The following is a 17,866-nucleotide window of genomic DNA, read 5'->3' as shown; positions in this document are numbered from 1 at the left end:
GTTTGGTCGTTGTTCAGTCACTCTCTCGAGCATCTACACTAATAGCGAGCCTTTGCTTGCGTCCTTTCGTTGAGCCCGCTCATCACGATCTTTACTGGCTTTTCGCCGTCCCTTCATTACGATCCGCGCAGTTGATATTCATATAATTCCATAATCATGCCTTCCACAATCTTCACCATCGCGACCGTCGTCGCCGGCCTGCTCGCCTCGACTGCGTCTGCCAAGGGCAATGTCGCCATCTACTGGGGTCAGGGTGCGAACCAGAAGGAGCTCAGTGTAGTTTGCAGTGACCCCAGTGTCGACATTGTCAACATAGGGTTTGTCAACGGATTTCCCAAATCTCGCAACGAGTACCCAGCCACAAACTTCGGTAGGTACATCACCACACTCTAACACGTCAAGCTAATAGCTCCTAGGAAACGCCTGTGGGCCTGGATACTTCACCAACCCTGACGGCACAGAGAGCCGTTTCTTGAGCAACTGCCCCATCATCACACGCGGTATCAAGGTCTGCAAGAGCAACGGCAAGAAGGTTCTGTTGTCTCTTGGTGGTGGCTACCCTCCGGACTACTACCTTGACAACGTCGACGCATACAAGTGGTTTGCGGAGACCCTGGTAGGCTCCTTCGGCCCCTACAACCCCAGCGCCTCGTGGCCTCGTCCTTTTGGCGATGCTGCTGTTGATGGCTTTGATCTCGACATCGAGTCGACATCCGGCCAGGGCAACTACCAGTGGCAGCTGTACGGCGATTTTGTCAACTACCTCAAGAAGCAGAGCCCTGGCATGCTGATCTCCGCCGCTCCTCAGTGCATTGTTCCCGATTCTCACCTTGACGACGCTATCTACAGGGCACCCTTTGATTACATCTTCACGCAGTTCTACAACACTGACCAGTGCTCTGCTAAGCTTGGCTACCAGCAGCTTGGCCAGGCCTCTACCGGCTTCACCTACAACGCTTGGGCCGACAGGCTTCAGAAGAGGTCCAAGAACCCTAACATTAAGCTGTACATTGGTCTTTCTGCCGGCCTCAACGGAGCAAACCCCAACCACTACCTGAAGCCGGAGGAAGCCAACGCCCTGATTACTGCGTACCAGAACAAGCCTTTGTTTGGCGGAGTCATGCTTTGGGAGGCTACTGTTTCCCAGAACAATACTGTCTACGGCCAGTCCTACTCCAACTGGATCAAGTACAGTCTTGACGGCACATTCAAGGACAAGTACAAGCCCGTCGTTTCATCCACCATCAGGTCTTCTTCCACTCTTGTCTCGTCCACCAGGACCAGCACCGTCATCTCCAAGACGAGCACCCCTGTGTCCTCCAAGACCAGCTCCGCCGTCACCTCCAAGTCTAGCTCTGCTGTCGTCTCCAAGAGCAGCTCTATCGCCCCTTCGACTAAGAGCTCCTCGGTCGTTGTCAGCTCTACCGTCAAGCCTTCCAGCACACCCGCAGCTTCGTCCAGCTACCCTGCGTCCAGCTCTGTTGCATCGTCGAGCTCATACCACGCCTCTAGCTCCGCTGTTGTCTCGTCGTCCAGCATTTACGTCTCGGCTTCCAGCTCTGCTCTTCCCAGCTCCGCCGTTTCTAGCTCTGTTGCCTTCAGCTCTGTTGCCTCCAGTTCTGCTGCTTCCAGCTCTGTTGCCTCCAGCTCTGTTGCCTCCAGCTCTGTTGCCTCCAGCTCTGTTGCCTCCAGCTCTGTTGCCTCCAGCTCTGTTGCCTCCAGCTCTGTTGCCTCCAGCTCTGTTGCCTCCAGTTCTGCTGCTTCCAGCTCTGTTGCTGTCTCGTCGTCCAGCATCTACGTCTCGGCCTCCAGCTCTGCTGCTTCCAGCTCTGCTGCTTCCAGCTCTGCTGCCTCCAGCTCTGTTGCATCCAGCTCCGTTGCTTCCAGCTCCGCTACTGTCTCGTCATCTAGCCTCTACGTTCCAGCATCCAGCTCTGCTTCTTCCAGCTCGATCTACGTCAGCAGCTCGTCGGTTTCTGTTCACGTCAGCTCCTCTTCGGTAGAGTACTCTGCCAGCTCGTCCTCGGTTGCATCTTCCGAGACTTCCAGCATCCAGTATTCCGGCTACTTCTCTGCTACTTTGCCCACTGTGACTCCTAGCGCCAGTTCTGCCTCCGTCAGCCCCAGCATTGTCTACCCCGAAGACGTTTCTTCCACCGCTGTTCACTCCAGCTACTCTGCCGATGTCATCAGCAGCGCCTCCAGCGAATACGAGGCTTCTTCCACTCTTGCCGTTTCCAGCAGCGCCTCTGACTACTACAGCAGCTCCTCGAGCGCTACCCCTGTCGTCTCCAGCTCCGTCTCTGAGTACTACTCCAGCTCCTTGAGCTCTACTCCTGCTGCTTCAGAGTCTACCCCTGTTGCCTCAGCGTCCGAGTCTGCGTCCGACTACTCTGCTTACCCAGTTTCGAGCAGCACTGCTGACTACGAAGTCTCCAGCTCCAGCCTTCCGGCCGATGCCTCGTCTACTCCTTGCACCACCTCGACTGAGCTGTACCCCGAGTCCTCCAAGACTCCTGAGGCGTCGTCTTCTGCTTCTGAGTACGCAAGCTACTCTACGTCTTCTATCGCTTCTGCCACCGAGTCTTCCAAGACTCCTGAGGCTTCCTCCTCGGCATCTGAGTACGTAAGCTACTCTACGTCTTCCAAGGTTTACGAGGCTTCTTCCGTCGCCTCTGCCACCGAATCTACCAAGACCCCTGAGGCTTCTGCTTCTGCTTCGTCTGAGTACTCTACTGGTTACTCCGCCAGCTCCACCACTCCCGCCGAGGCTTCGTCTACTCCTTGCACCACTTCGACCGAGCTGTACCCGGAGTCCTCCAAGACTCCCGAGGCTTCGTCTTCTGCATCTGAGTACATCTCCTACTCCGAGTCCTCCAAGACTCCCGAGGCTTCGTCTTCTGCATCCGAGTACATCTCCTACTCCGAGTCCTCCACAGTCCCCGAGGTTTCCAGCAAGGCTTCGTCGGAATACTCTGTCCAGTACCCGACCGAGACGCCCGTTGACTCTACCAAGACTCCAGAGGCATCGTCCAAGGCTTCTGAATACCCCAGCGAGTACTCCACCGCTTACCCGGTTGTCTCTTCCTCTTCCGTTGCTGAGGTCTCTTCCAAGGCTCCTGAGTACCCTGTAGAGTACCCGACCGCTTCCCAGGTTGCCTCCACCAAGACCCCTGAGGCGTCGAAGGCATCCGAGTACGAGATACACAGCACTGCGACCCCGACCGTCACCAAGCCGGCTGAGAGCACCACCACGGTCGTCACGACCACCTACGTCGACACGTGCTCCACCGGCCTGACGACCAAGACCACCGTCATCACCAAGACAGTCTGCGACGCGTGCACAAAGCCGTCGGACAAGCCCGAGGCCGACTACCCCAAGGACTGGACCACCAGCGTCTACGTCTCCAAGACGCTGACCGTCACAATCACCAAGCCCATCCACCCAGCCACCGACGTCCCAGGGTACCCAACTCCAACCGTGGTCGCCGAGCAGCCCACGGCCCCGAAGCCGTCCACCCCCGCGGCCGAGTACCCGGTCGACAAGGCGGAAGTCCCCTCGTACGAGACGCCGGCCAAGTCCTCTTCCGCCGGCGCCTACGAAGGCACGAAGCCATCTCCCAAGCCCTCGGTGCCCTCCTACCCAGAGGACGCCACCATCACGCTCTCGCGGTACGTCACCCTGACCAAGGTCGCGACGCCGGCGGCCTACACCCCCGTCGCGCACGCCTCGCCTGTCCAGCACCAGGGCTACCCTGTCGGCATCAGCAACGGCACCGTGCCCTCTGGCACCGGCGCTGTCAAGCCGTCTGCTACGGGAACTGGAAAGCCTGTCCAGCCATCCGGGTACGCGACTCCGGAGTTTGAGGGCGCGGCTAGCAAGTTGAACGTTGGGCTGGCTGGCGTTGTTGGTGTCGTTGGTGTTGCTTTCTTTGTTCTGTGAGTCGGTGGCGGATAGATGGATAGATGGCTGTGTTGTGTAGACGATGTTGTTGTGTTGGTGTTGGTTTGGTGCGTATATAGCTGCACGTCAAGAGTATATATTCTCCGCTTCGATTCCACCACCCCATTTCGCCAATTAATTATTCAGCTTGCTGTTCAGTTCAGGACTGGACAGTGATGTTTCGGGCAGAGGCAGGGAGGGAACCCCTTATGCGAACACGACCTGTTTCCTTTCGAATTGTAGATTTTCCCTTCCTTGGCTGGTGAATTGCCGCTCCACTCGTACACAACCGTGACTTTGCAGCAAGGCAAGAAGACGTGGCTAGACAGTTCTAAAACCACAACATCACACCCCCACCACGCTCTAGCGGATCATAAGAACAGGACCTGCCAGCGCGCCCAGACCGCGGCCCAAAGATCCTTCTGCGCGTGTCGCAGCTATCGAATGTCATCTCCACATCTCCACGCTAACCCGATTCATGCAACGTGTAGAGCCGTCACAACAACAACAACAACAACAACAACACACACATGCATAGGGGATGGGCTGTATGTACTGCCTGCGTGGTTGGAGAGATGCGACGAGTGGTTGCAGACAAATCACGGGACCGGAGCTTCGTGTTTCGGCCCGCTCCCGCGAGGGTACAGGCAAAGGGAGGCGTTGGGGCACTTGATTGGATGAGGTGCGCGGCAGGCAGGGGGAATGCAGATCTATGACGGAGGGCAGCAGACGTCTAACGAAGCGATGCTGTTACTACAAGTACTACGACTGCCACAGCAACAGCAGCAGCAGTTGTTGTCACTGTTGTTTCTGATGAACGTCGACACCTTTTTGCTTGTTGTCTGAGCGCCTCGAGTGTGATGACGTGGTGATGGAGGTCGAGCTTCTGTTCCTGCTTGGATCGCGCGCCTCGCTTGTATGACATGGGTTAGTAGATGCTGCACGATGAACTGGCACTCTCTCATCACCTCGCCAGCTCGTTTGTCGAGCGCCAGGTAAGGATGCCTTGATTTCGGCCGGCTCGACGCAAGTGCAAGCCTGCTGTGCTGCTGCTGCTGCTGCTGCTGCTGCTGCTGCTGCACGTGCGGTCCACAGCCTCTCTTTTGTTGCATTAGACGACGACGCTGCTTTCCACGGCTTGGGATTCAAACGGCCTGCACACGCTGCTGGAACATGCAGGTGCTAAGCGCAGACGCCCAGCTGTCCCTCGCTCTTCGTCCTCGACATTTGTTCCTCGCGCTGCGCATCGATCAAGGCCGCGCAGCCGTGTGCTGGGGCTGGAAGCGCGCTCGACGACAGCTCGACGGCTCGACGGCTCGACGGTGACGTATCAACCAGGGCAACGGCACCGGACCTCCAGCGCATAATTACGACGTCTTCCCAGGTGCACGAGCATTGGGAGTCAAGTGTCGGTGAGTGATGCGCTGTAAGGGAAGCTCTCGAGGTACCAGCCACCTCCATCAGCTCAGCCCCCCCCAATTCGCGCCTCCAACCACCCCCGTGCAGCGCCCGTCGCCGTCGATGCAGGCGCGACCGGCTGCCATGGCTCCACTGCAGCGCTCTCCCCCTCTTCTCTCACTGACACGCTGCACCCCAGCCATTGCGACCGCCGCTGCACCTGCCACTATAAGCAGCAGCTCCACCGCTGCTCTATCGCGCGCCCACCACGCCCACCACGCTCTCGACGCCCACCACCACCCCAACCGCCGGGCACTCTCCGCGACCCGGCAGGTGCCCCTGCGCCTGCGAGTCACGCCCTGTCTGAGCAGGCTTTTGCGCCCATTGCCACTGCATCACGTCCTCCAGCTTCGCGTTGACGTCGGCCGGCCCCCCCGAGCTCGCGCCCGCCAACCTGCTGCCCTCCCACCACCCACGCCCTAACGAGACCACGACCCCCCACCACCGCCACGAACCCTACCGGACTTCGCTCCAGCTACGCCAGCAGCACCCCGACGACTCCCACCCCGCCCACCGCGACCACGAGCGCCCCTCAAGCTCGTCTGGCAGCGCCGCCCACAGCCTGCGCCGCACCCCCAACTTCGACCAGCACGAGCGCGCCCGCTCCGTCGACCCTGCTCAGCAGCAACAGCGCCTCGTGCGCTTCTCTGACGGCCCTCGCCCTCGCCCTCGCCCAGCCGCCCAGTCACGCGACCCGGCCCTCTTCGACCCCCATCCAGCCCTGCGCATCTCGCGACGCACCGCCTCGGCCATCCGCTTCGTGCTCGAGGAGGCCCTTCGCGCCCCCTACGCCTTCACCCCGGACACGGTCGAGGAGAACGCTGCCATGGCCGACCTCATGGCCAGCCGTCCTGCCAACAACGGCGCGCGCACCACCGCCGGTCCCACGCCCGTCACCCACGCCGACCGCTCCAACATACGCACCCCGCAGATGATCATGAACGAGCGACGCCAGCGAGAAGCAGCACGCAGGCAGCAGACCGAGGCCGAAGAGCAGCGCAAGGCCGACGAAGAGCGCCGCCGAAGCGTCGAGCGGAGAGCCCAAGCCGTTGCTGGCGTAGCTGCCACCAACCCCCTTGCTGAGCCCGGGCAACCGAGACAGCCCCAGCACCCTCCCTCGCGATCTGGCGACCAACACGTCCGCTACCCATCCACCGGCGCTCCCCGCCAGCCAGACGGCATGCTGCCACCCTCGAGCCGCCCGCAAGACGCCGCGCCAGGCGCACAGCAACCACGCTCCAGAGCAAACTCGCAGGCCCCGCAACAGCCTCGTCCCGCACAGACGGCGCCTGTGTCCACTGGCGAGAGACGGCAACCGTCAGGCGACCGCACACACGCACGCCGCCCGTCAGGTGCTTCGGCGTCTGCGCAAGCTGGGCCATCGACAGCACCACCACCGCGTCCGGCGCCACTGCCAGACGCTTCGCAGACTCAGCTTCGCGACTCGACCACGTCCAACTTCCCCCATGCCTTTGAACGCTGGGAGACGCTCTCCTCCCACTGGGAAGGCCTTACCTCTTACTGGATACGGAGGCTCGAGCAGAACACCGACGAAGTTCGCCGAGAGCCCCTGGCACAGCAGATGTCACGCCAGATCACCGACCTGTCCGCCGCTGGTGCCAACCTATTTCATGCCGTAGTCGAACTCCAGCGTCTGCGCGCATCGTCCGAACGCAAGTTCCAGAGATGGTTCTACGAGCATCGACAAGACCAAGAGAAGGCCCAGGAGCGCGAGGCCTCCTTCGAAGCGACCCTGAAAGGCGAGCGCGAAGCAAGGATGACGGCCGAAGTCAACATGGAGCGCATGGCTACCGAGAAGAAGAACGCTGAGCGTGCAGTGTCCGAGATGAAGCGCGAACTGCAGATTTCCAAAGAGGAAGCTCGACGGGCGTGGGAAGAGCTGGGGAGACGGGAGCAGGAAGAACGCGACCGCACTTTCTCGCTGCGCGAAGGCCAACCCACGTTGGTTGGCGGCGTGCAAGTCGTGCCCACAGCGCAAGGGATGGGCAGCGCGGCGAGGTCTCCCGGTGACGATGCATACGCTGGCGCTCAGAGCAGCAGTAACATCGAGCAACACTACTCGTACGAGGACGCGCAGTCGCCCACAGACACGGACCCGTTCACCGAAGCCCGCCACGGCCATCGCGAGCAGGACATCTCCAACCTCTCTCAAGGCGCATATGTACCGTCCGGTGCCGCGTCATCGTCTCAGCCAGTCAGCTCCAGCCAGATTGCCGCCCACCCCATCGCCCCTGGTCCTGTCGTCCAGTACCCCATGCCCTCACAGCGCGGCCAGCAAGCCCCTGTGCAGCCCGCGACCTCGCACCCAGAAGCCTTCTACCAACAGCCCGAATCCTACCTCCACGAAGGCCGACCCACCAACAGCATGGCCGAGGATTCACAGTCCTACGTCACATCGCAAGCGGACGAAACCGACGACGGCGACGAAGAGTACGCCATCGACAGTCGAGGAGATTACATTCTCGACGACTCCGGTCACCGCGTGCCCTTCCGCTCTCTCCAATCGCCCATGTCTGACGAATACGACGTCAGCGAAGATCGTCGACGGGAGCTGGAACACCTGCAGCGCTACGGCTCTGCCGCCAACCCCCCGAGTCATTACGCGACTACAGACGCCGAGCAGGGCAGCCCACACGGGCAGGGCTACGCGATGGCTCAGCCGCCGGTGCCCGACTACAGCGGCGACGGGTACGGTGACGAATGGATCGGCATGAGACACCACCATCCAACGCGCCTGAGCGACGTGCCCGAGGAGGATGAGAGGAGCAGGGCGAGTCCGACGAGCAGGGCGAGCATTACCAGTCGAGGCAGACTCTTCTAGGCGTCTCCCCCTCAACCTCGCTTCCTTGAACCACTCCACGTACACGGATGAGGAATTTATTCTGCCTCGGTACCGTTTTGTCATACATCTTACCGCGCGCATACTTCCCGCCACATGTCTTTATCTTACTGTATCCGCACAACCAGCCATCCATGCATTCATCTAATACCTGCCATTTGCTACTTTTCCGCGCTGCTTTCGCACTCAATACCCTTCTCCGCGATATCCTTCGAGATGTTCGTTTATGTTTAGCTCTTTTCGTCTTTTTTTTTTTTTTTTTTTTTTTTTCAGTCTCGCATCACACCTCGCGTCGGCATTAGCATTGTCATTGGTATTGGCATAGCGCATCAGCTCCCCTGTATTAGTACTTGCTACCGCGCCGCTGCTTTGCATTGCGTTGCGGATTCCAAGCCGTGTCTGGCATGCTGGAATTTTGTTTTTTCTTGGTTCAAGGAGGGAAAATCGGGTGGGTGTTTTCAGTTGGGAGGAAGAAGAGGACTAGGTTAACGATGAAGTAATCGGAATGCGAATGGTCAATGCTTTGAAATTGTGCCATCTACGCGTGGAATCAGTGGGGATGGATGGAGTGAGTGAGTGGAGTGAGTGGAGTGAAGTGACGTGTTGTGTTGTGTTGTGATGTGATGACTTGATCATGATGTGAATCCGTAACTCACGATAGACATCTAGCATCTCCTCCCCCTTCTCTCCCTTCCACCTCCCTAAATGCACACACACCCCCGCCACCAGCCCCAACCCTCCCAACCTCACCACACCCTGAATGAACCCCAATGCGCAGCTTCATCGCCTCCTCTCTCCAACTCAAACTCTCTCTCTCTCTCTTCCCTAGTTCGGGGCTATGCACATAATTCCTCTTTCCTCGTCTCTCCAACTCAAACTCCACCTTAGTCCTGATTCTCCATACCATGGAGCCTGCACCACATTGACGTGAAGGGGGAAGTGTGAGATTCGGATTCACGCACTGCCCTTTTCGTCGCCCGCGCGTGGTGGGGTGGATGATCAGCGGCTCTCCTTGGCTGGCTACGTCCCTGGCGCTCTGTCCGTTGCTGGGTTTAGCTCTGCGGTGGGGTGGGGATGGGGATGGGGAAGGTGGTGAGGAAGGTGGTGAGGTACATGCGATTTTCTTGCGTCTTGGATTGATAGATGCGCGTTTACTAGCTACCTCACGGATCAATGCCCTTGCGCGCCCGTCGTCTGGCTTCGGCAGCGTTGAATGTCCTCCCTGAGGATTCTGCAGTACCACCGTCCGCATCTTTCCTGTTCCTCAGCTCGTCCATTGAAATTGGCGGTGGTGATTTTCTCTGCTTACGGTCCGGGTTGCTCATCTTTCGCAGTTCCATCTCGAGCCGCGCAGACAGTCTCCGGAGGAGCCACTGCGCCTCGCTTGCGTTGCCCATGAGCGGGCTGCGGATGCCCAGCCAGCTCCACGCTTGCTCTTCGCCGTCGTCTGCGGTGCCGAGGTCGGGCGCTGAGTGGTTGCTGTGCATGTGGTGGACCTGAGCTCGGCGGTGGAACGAAGGGTCGCTCTCATCCTGTCCGAGCAGACGGAGATAGTACGACCACTCGGCGTAGCTGTACTGCCGTGGAGGCGATGCGTCGACGTCCTTCATCAGCTGCCTGATCTCCTTGGACAAGATGAAATGGTAGAAGTGGACGTCGCGCATTAGTTTGTCGCCATGTTCGCCAGCTTCTTCTGCTAGCCCAAGTTCCTCCTCTTCCAGGTGACCTCGTAGTCTGTCCATCATGTGCCGTACGGATGCACCCTGATCGGCCTCTTGAGACTCTTCTCGATACACTTTCCTCATTCGCTTTGCACCGAGTCGCAGAGTCGACATGAGTCCTTCCTCGTCTGGCAGGAGCGTCAAAGAGCCGACCCAGATGGTAAAGTCTTTGAATTCTTTGATAATAGTGTCGCCCATGTTGCTGATGAGAATGGTCAGTGTTGGTACGGCCAGCAAACTCCAGAACACGAAGAAGGCTTTGCCGGCATTAGACTGCGGTACGAGGTCACCGTACCCGATAGTCAGCAGCGAGGTGTATGCAAAATACAGAGCCGAGAAGTAGGTCCAGCCCTGCGGTTTCTCGGCGAACATAAAGACCAAAGCTCCAAGAAACCACAGCAGCATCGCCGCGATGGACGAGATGGCTAACGATGTGTACCGTCGGTTCTTTTCGGAGATCTCCTGTATCCTTCGCATGACGCGGAACTCCTGCTCTCTCTTTTGAGATTCGGAGAGTCCTTTCTGAAAGTACTCCATGTTTGAGAACCAGCCCAGTTTAATCGTCCTCGTTTTGTCGTTGTAGGATGCGAGAACCCTCTCCCTCTTGATTTCGGTAAAACGGGCCGCCATCTTTTGTTTCCCGTGTTCGAGAATCAAGGATCGTATGGATCCGATGACTAGACCGACAGTGACGAGCCCACCCATGGCGTAAGGGAACAATAGCGAGCGGGCAGTGTGGGTAGCGGGAACAAATTCGCCTCCTATGCCAACGGTGAGCAGGGTAAAATCTGCGTAGAACACGCCATCCAAGAAGCTCCAGCCTTCCACTTGTGCAAACACCACGGCACCCAAGAGCAGGTAAAACATGAAACCGATGGTCTGTAGCATGAGTGTCCGCTGGCTGGGAGAAAGCCTGAACTCCTTGGGGTAACGACCCTTGTATGCGCCGTAGATGGTGAGCAGCATGAGCGTCGCGATGATGAAGTAGAGTCCAGCTGCAATCATGGCGTAGTAGTAGGCCTGGCTGAGAGCATGTTCCCGTCGTGGTTCTATCCGAAACACCGCGGACGATGCAACACCAACAAGAGCCATCAGGAGTAAAGACGCTGTGTAGAACCCAACCAAGGTGATTGGCTGTGCAACAGCAAAGGAAACTCTCCGAGCCATGTTCAACAGGAGAAACAGATTGGCGGTGAGTGCGAACACCAGCGATACGGAGTTGATGGCGATCAGCCACTTCGGATCCTCAACCGTGAGCCCATGGCCTTCGTCGCCCCCTGGCGGGATGTACACTCTCCACTTCTCAGGAAGCGCGCAGATGCTGAACGCGTTTGCCATGGGCCCAAAAGTGCCTGCTATGAGTGGACATGCTGTAGATGCAAACCACCATCGACTAGAGAGATGAGTTGGGGTTTCGTTGTAGAGGCGGAGGACAGGCGCACCCAGGTTTCAAAAACTCCTGCTCTTCTTCTTCAGCCTGCTCTCTATCTTGCTCAAAGGTGTTGTTTGCCTCGACATCTTCGGCCGCCTGCGATGCGGACTTATCTAGACCTGGATCGTTCATGTTGGCAGTGTTTCGAGGTGCCCAACACAAAAGAACGTGGAGGCATGTTGTCTTTGTGAGTGTAGTGCATAAAAACAGCCGGGCAGGGTGCCTGGGTCAAGCGCAAGACAACCAAGCTGTCGTGTGCCGTGTCAGTGTGGTCGAAATGACCCATGACGTACCTAGCTGCGCTAAATGCGGCAATCTGGACCATGAGCTGCAGGAATTGGATTTACTGCGCGATCTGCTGCTTTCAGCAAATGCATGAGAAGCGCAGATGTCAGACCCTGTTTTCGACAAGCTCAGCTGCTGTACCGTAGAGCTTCCAAGAGTCGTGGAGCACGAGTTTAACACAACGAGGGTAGGGCACGTGCTTTCGCGTTTCCGTAACACCCCACACGGAACATTGCGAGGTTCACCGAGACTTTGTCCTTGACCAAGCCATGGACAAACGAAACTGCACAGCAACAAGACGAGTCATACCTGCATTTGACATCTACAACAATCCAGATGTCGTTGTTTGGTGGTGACAGCAGCGCGCCGCCAACCGAATCTGAATATGAATCCGGGTCCGATCAACCACCATCGCCCATCGCGCCGTCACCACTCAGACCTAGCTTGCGTAGTCCTCCAAGCGCGCAAGCCGTGAACACCGCACATGGTGCTCACGATGTTGAAATCGAAGAATTCGCGCGGGACTTGGCCGGAAACGATGCAGACAGCGAAGAGTCTGACGATGATGAACCGGAACGACCGAACCGGTTCAAAGGGCCACCGCAGACGTGGAAAGGCTACACCGCAGCAGATCGCCAGATCGCCGAATCGCTCCAGCAGCTCCAAGACACCGACCTTGCCGCCCACCTCTACAATGCGCATGCTTTGAAGCGCCGCGTGCGCAAGCCTGCCACGGAGCTTTCGACCCTCAACAACTGGCAGAACAAGGACGCTTGGCTGAAGGAAGGGAAGGAACTGCAATACACAGACGCCGCAGGGCAGCTGCAGACGGAGCTGGTTCCCGCAAAGGACTGGACGGCGTGGCCATTGCCCCCAACTTCGCTCTACACGCTCAACAACGGATTTAGAAGGGCTGCAGTCGATCCGGAAGAGAACGAATGGGTGATTGGCGGTGGTGGAGCGCAAGACCCCGGAACAGAGCTGAAAGAAGAGATGCTGGGCGTATTCCTCCGGTTAGCAAAGCATAGCTGGCACAAAAAGGATTGGCAAGATGAAGGCCAGCCAGATGCAAAGAAGAGAGCGCGGTCAAGAGCAACATCTAAACCACAGAGCATTCACTCTGATATCGACATGAAAAATGGCAGTGGAGACGAAGATGTGGCTGGAGGACATGGAGTGAAGCGTGGGAGGAAACCTCAGCCTGAGCTGACTATCAAGCCGGCCATTCTTGCGGACGACACGAAGGCCCATAGACTCTTGCAGCCGATGGTCGCTTCTATGCTCGACAAACTGGATGACGTTGCGCTAGCGTTGCAGCGGACTCGTCTGAACCACTTCGGACGTGGGGGGTTCGGTGAAGGGTCGTCTCAGAGTGAGTTCACAACAGACGCAGAAATTACCGAGCGAGAGTCTCGATCCAGGTCCCAATCTCGAGCTAAGAGTGCGCCCCGGAGTAAACCTGTTACCCGGCAATCCTCACGACCCTCTTCCAGTCGCGCCAGTCGTGCTCCAAGGTCTACGAAGAAGGCTTCGAAACCTAAAGTGCAGTCTGAAGACAGCGACTCGGCTTCTGATTACGGCGCTCGGTTTGGCAACAAAGACGGACTAGAGTTGAACGCGTCTCGTAGCCCAACACTTCGTCGGAAGCGAAGCAGGTCGGAGAGCACAATGGACGAGGACGTGTCGAACACCCGCGACTGGTCGCGAGCAGGCCTTATGGACTGGAGCGAAGTTCTCGGGATTGCAGCTGTGAAAGGCTGGAATCAACAAGCGCTCGCTCGGACCGCGCAGCGTTGCTCAGCTTTGTTCGGAGAAAGCATGTCGTTCACGCCCTTGCATGAAGATCTTGCAACGAAACTCCCCGCCGACCCGGTCAATTTTACACCATCCACCATTCCAGCTCCGAGCAAGCCCACCATCGGTGCACCTCGCTCCACGAAGCGGCCATACTTCCAACCAGGCGCAATACGCTGTCCACACACTGACTGCTACGGACATCGCAAGGACTTTGCAATGTCGTATCGAGTAATTGAGCACTGTAGGAGGATCCACGGCTATGACCCTCGATCCAACGATTCGGATAACGAAGAGAGAACGCATGGCGGGGTTCATATAGACGGTTTCCTACAACCTATCACCGCGAAGCAGGGATGGCTGGGACATGGAAGATCAAAGGCAGGAGGCAAGAAGAGGAAGACGGAGGAGGCAGATCCCATCGATCTCAATGCTGTAGCCGCAGCGATCGAAAAAGAAACGTGATATATACCCTATAGAGATTTCAGACCAAATAATCAGGTGTCAAAAGTCTGATCATAACCATCCGCCGGCCCTTCTCCGGGAGCTAAAGTAGCGTGCGTCCCACGCGTCTACGCGAGGCAACCGCTCTTCGTTAACACGCCGGGCGTAGTGATAGGCTGCGATTCTAAGCTCAATCGTGTCCTTTTTGCTTTTGATGCTTGAAGCTCTCCGCTATATAGTATTTTATATTATTGGCTGTTGGGCGCAATGAGCTCTCGCGAAGACGTGGTGCCCTATCATCGAGACCTGCAACCCAGCCCTCTTTCTGGCGCTCGTGACTCTTGGCGACCTAGGAACGACCATCATGCAGCTCCAGCAACATCAGACACGACACCTTGGATACCTTATCAGCCTTTGAAGCGGGAGCAGGACGCATTTTACTATGGCGCAAACCATGTATACTCAAATGAAGATTTGATACAAAACGAGCGAGTCCAACGTGGTACACATCTATATCGACCTACACACCGAACGGCACCACCAGTGTACGAACCTCAAGAGCCTCTGTGTCTTCCAGGCGCAGCGTAGTACATACAGCGTCGCGAAAATCAGAATGGTTCAACGACGAACCCTGCTTGCAACCCCGCAAACATCCCGAGCGGCTCCGCGATCCAGGTTCACCAGAGGAGAACACGCGCATTGCACTTTGAGCCTGATCTTCTACAAGAGTTATCCATGACTGTAAAGCCGGCTACTACCAGCATGGACAATGAGCCGCCTGGATCCAGTCAAGCTTTTCTTAAAAGCTTTGCGCAAGCTTCTGGTCCTCCACTCGGTACACAGCGTGCTCCGTTTGAGATATTGTCGAGTCCTGAGCCGGAGCCAAAACGCAGGAAAACAGCAAATGAGGAAGGGATAAAACCGGCCAAATCCAAGAGCTACGACGGCTCTTCTAGACAAGAGACCACAAAGATGCTCACCGAGTCAACAGATGTCGGACCTAAAAAGATAAGATTCTACGCGGTAGCCGTTGGACGTAATCCTGGGGTCTACAAGGACTGGTCGACAGTGGAAGCGTTGACCAGAGGATTTCCAGGCGCAAAGCACAAGAAGTTTAAGACTGAACAGGAGGCGTTGGCATATATCGATAAGTACAGAGAGCATGTCGAGAAGCTCTCTGGGCTGATCCCGAGCCACCAGCCCGGCCGGGTGTTCGAATTGCCCTCGTCTACGCGATCTTCTGGACCGAGAGCACATACAGCAAGCTTTTCAGAGTATGAACCAACGAGTTATGAAACGATTCCATCAGAACCACTATCGCTACAGCAGATGAGGATGCTATATCCGCAGATGGAACAGAACCTGGCAGAGATAGATCAGAACTTTGTCCCGCTGGACGATGGACCCAAGCTTGTTCCGGAGCAGCAACAGGTTGTAGACCTGATTGTGCAGGGCCACAATGTCTTCTATACTGGCTCTGCAGGATGTGGCAAGAGCACAATCCTCAAGGCGTTTGTCAGACAGCTAGAAGAAAAAGGCAAAAGAGTCAGGATTGTTGCGCCAACAAATTTGGCGGCTCTCAACGTAGGCGGCCAAACAACCTGGAGCTTTGCAGGGTGGACGCCCGACAGCATGAAGCTGGGTATTGACAAACTCATGGAGAACTCTCGGGGTAAAGAAAGCTGGAAGAAATTTGATGAAACAGACGTATTGGTAATTGATGAGATCAGCATGATCGAGAACCTTCAGTTCGAGCGTTTGAACATGATTATGAAAGCTTCGAGAGGGGAGAAGTATTCTGGAGGTGCCTTTGGCGGGGTGCAACTAGTTGTCACTGGAGACGTAAGTGCACACAAATATAAGCAGGCCAGCGTTGACTGACCGACATAGTTCTACCAACTTGCCCCCGTAAAACCATTCACTCACTGCATGTGCGGGTGGGAATTGGAAAAAGACAATAATAACAGCCCCAAGGAATACAAGTGCGAGAACAGGGACTGCCGGGAAGATGTGTTCTACGATATTGATATGTGGGCGTTTCGGAGCCATGCTTGGGAAGTATGTGTATTACGCTGCACAACTGTACGCACTGAGCACTAACCGATACAGAAATGCAACTTTAAGCATGTAAATCTCACTCAAATTCACAGACAATCAGACATGATGTTCAAGAGTATCCTCAACCGCATACGGACCGACGGCAAGATCTTGAAGCCACACGCAAACGTTCTTCTGAACCACACGTCCGAGACTGAAGGCGCTATTATGTTGTTCGCTCGACGCTTCGATGTTGACCGAGTCAACAGCGAGAACATTGCCAAGATACAATCAGCAGCTCGCATATACAAGTGCGTCGACGACTTCTATTGGCCTGGTAATCACAGAAGCGATAAGACTCTCGAAAAGAACACCTATCGACTGCCTGATGGCAGTCTATCAACACTTGTGGGTTGACCATCCATTGAGAGAGCACATTCATCTAACATTGCGGCACAGAAAGAGCATCGTTTCGACACACAAGTGCAACTGAAACAAGACCAGCGAGTAGTACTGCAAGCGAACCTTGACCCTGCTGTGGGCCTCGTGAACGGCGCTCAGGGCAAGATCGTCGAATTCAAGCCTTACGACGAGAAAGACCTACCGAAGGTGCCAGTCAAGAAAAACGAAGGCGGAGACTTGCGCGGCGACCACGCCGCGTACCGCGAAGCGCAAATCAAGGCTTTTGGCGACGTAAACGGACACCAGCCTTGGCCCGTCGTGCAGTTCACAAACGGCGTTACCCGAACCATATTCGCTGACTGCACGGTGAATTTGCTCGGAAACTACGAGCCGTACTGCAAGCTGTCAAGAACGCAGATCCCTCTTACTGCAGGCTATGCAATCACCGTGCACAAGTCTCAGGGCATGACGCTTGACCGCGTTACGGTTGATCTTGCGCGAGCCTTTGAACCAAGTCAGATCTACGTTGCTCGTAAGTCTTCCTCAAAGACTCATTAGACATCGACTGACAATCCGCATAGTAAGCAGAGCACGATCTCTAAAGGGCCTGACCGTAACTGCACTACCACGCTTCGACCTAGGTGGCGCAAACGCCCAAGTCAAGGAGTTCATGGAGAAACACGTGATCAAAAAGAAGCCCGAGCCATAGATCGTTCACAAGGCGAAACCCACCCAGCGGTCTCCCAACACCAGAAGCTTGAAAAGCTATTGCAGCTCCTGATGATAACTAGATCGGCAGCCACGCGAGATTGACTTGTTTGGATTGCAACCTTTGTATATATCGTCTCGCATGTCGTTTCGTGATACCCCCAGCCACTACAGCCTTGCTCACCTCAAAATCCACGCATTCTCCCCGTAACAACTCTCGTTCAGTTCGTTCATAGAAGGGCGAGCCACTACATCAGCATAAGTCGGTACTACCCACTGAACCAGTACCGCATGCTCATCCCCACGAGTCCAATGTCTAGTACTTGTCACCTCCTCAGTAGGTTCCCTTTTGTCCTCCCTTCTTTTTCTTGTCGGCATCGACAACCCCCGCGACAACGCCGTTTCAACACGACGCTATGGCGCTCACAAAACGCGCCATGTCCGCCATCTCCAGCGAAACAGACACTGCGAATTGCTTGCATGCCATCTCGTCTCTCTGGCTAGCAAGTCTAGACGTTCTCTTCGTCGACGCAACGGGCGTCTTTGATCGCATTCAGCAAGTAGCGGCATGGTGGACAGGATACAAGGGTTAGGATAAGTTTGTTGAGATGAGGATATGCAACGTGCGTGCATAGCTTCTGGGGCGAGAAGCTGAGGGGTGGGGTGGGTGATGTGGAGTGCTTAAGCAGGATGAGTAGAGCGATGTATAGGTGACGAGGGTGCAGTGGGTATTGGGCCGCAGGAAGCGGAGTTGAGGGGAATGGGGACATTGACCATCATGG

At 56.4% G+C, this 17,866-nt stretch overlaps 5 protein-coding genes across 5 annotated transcripts, besides 10 other annotated features; 4 read left to right on the top strand and 1 right to left on the bottom strand.

Annotated features, from left to right (window-relative positions):
* Positions 1-156: 156 nt before the first annotated feature.
* EKO05_0004409 (Chitinase) lies at positions 157-3,943 on the top strand (the record flags this gene model as incomplete). The annotated part of the gene is made up of 2 exons (XM_038938770.2): positions 157-370; positions 417-3,943. 2 exons carry the CDS (start codon positions 157-159, stop codon positions 3,941-3,943), a joined length of 3,741 nt encoding a protein of 1,246 aa, XP_038800206.2.
* Positions 3,944-3,971: 28 nt separating this feature from the next.
* Positions 3,972-4,017: a tandem repeat.
* Positions 4,018-4,441: 424 nt separating this feature from the next.
* Positions 4,442-4,468: a tandem repeat.
* Positions 4,469-4,981: 513 nt separating this feature from the next.
* Positions 4,982-5,023: a tandem repeat.
* Positions 5,024-5,604: 581 nt separating this feature from the next.
* Positions 5,605-5,651: a tandem repeat.
* Positions 5,652-6,227: 576 nt separating this feature from the next.
* Positions 6,228-8,243, top strand: EKO05_0004408 (uncharacterized protein; the record flags this gene model as incomplete). The annotated part of the gene is made up of 1 exon (XM_059636388.1): positions 6,228-8,243. One exon carries the CDS (start codon positions 6,228-6,230, stop codon positions 8,241-8,243), a length of 2,016 nt encoding a protein of 671 aa, XP_059492371.1.
* Positions 6,354-6,399: a tandem repeat.
* A 255-nt stretch (positions 8,244-8,498) lies between the features above and the next one.
* Positions 8,499-8,531: a tandem repeat.
* Positions 8,532-8,555: 24 nt separating this feature from the next.
* Positions 8,556-8,591: a tandem repeat.
* A 228-nt stretch (positions 8,592-8,819) lies between these two features.
* Positions 8,820-8,904: a tandem repeat.
* A 421-nt stretch (positions 8,905-9,325) lies between these two features.
* Positions 9,326-9,371: a tandem repeat.
* A 53-nt stretch (positions 9,372-9,424) lies between these two features.
* On the bottom strand, positions 9,425-11,546 carry EKO05_0004407 (uncharacterized protein; the record flags this gene model as incomplete). Its single annotated transcript, XM_038938764.1, has 2 exons — positions 9,425-11,375; positions 11,425-11,546. The coding sequence occupies 2 exons, from the start codon at positions 11,544-11,546 to the stop codon at positions 9,425-9,427; spliced, it is 2,073 nt and encodes a 690-aa protein (XP_038800205.1).
* Positions 11,547-12,035: 489 nt separating this feature from the next.
* Positions 12,036-13,958, top strand: EKO05_0004406 (N-terminal methionine N(alpha)-acetyltransferase NatB; the record flags this gene model as incomplete). The annotated part of the gene is made up of 1 exon (XM_038945575.1): positions 12,036-13,958. The coding sequence occupies one exon, from the start codon at positions 12,036-12,038 to the stop codon at positions 13,956-13,958; it is 1,923 nt and encodes a 640-aa protein (XP_038800204.1).
* Positions 13,959-14,699: 741 nt separating this feature from the next.
* Positions 14,700-17,085, top strand: EKO05_0004405 (DNA helicase; the record flags this gene model as incomplete). The annotated part of the gene is made up of 5 exons (XM_038938711.2): positions 14,700-15,779; positions 15,828-15,995; positions 16,047-16,382; positions 16,434-16,908; positions 16,958-17,085. The coding sequence occupies 5 exons, from the start codon at positions 14,700-14,702 to the stop codon at positions 17,083-17,085; spliced, it is 2,187 nt and encodes a 728-aa protein (XP_038800203.2).
* Positions 16,785-16,906: a mobile genetic element.
* Positions 17,086-17,866: the final 781 nt, after the last annotated feature.

Source organism: Ascochyta rabiei, chromosome 6, assembly GCF_004011695.2.
Source record: "Ascochyta rabiei chromosome 6, complete sequence".
NCBI lineage: Eukaryota > Fungi > Ascomycota > Dothideomycetes > Pleosporales > Didymellaceae > Ascochyta > Ascochyta rabiei.
The sequence above is the reverse complement of the archived record's forward strand: the minus strand, read 5'-3'. Positions and strand labels throughout refer to the sequence as shown.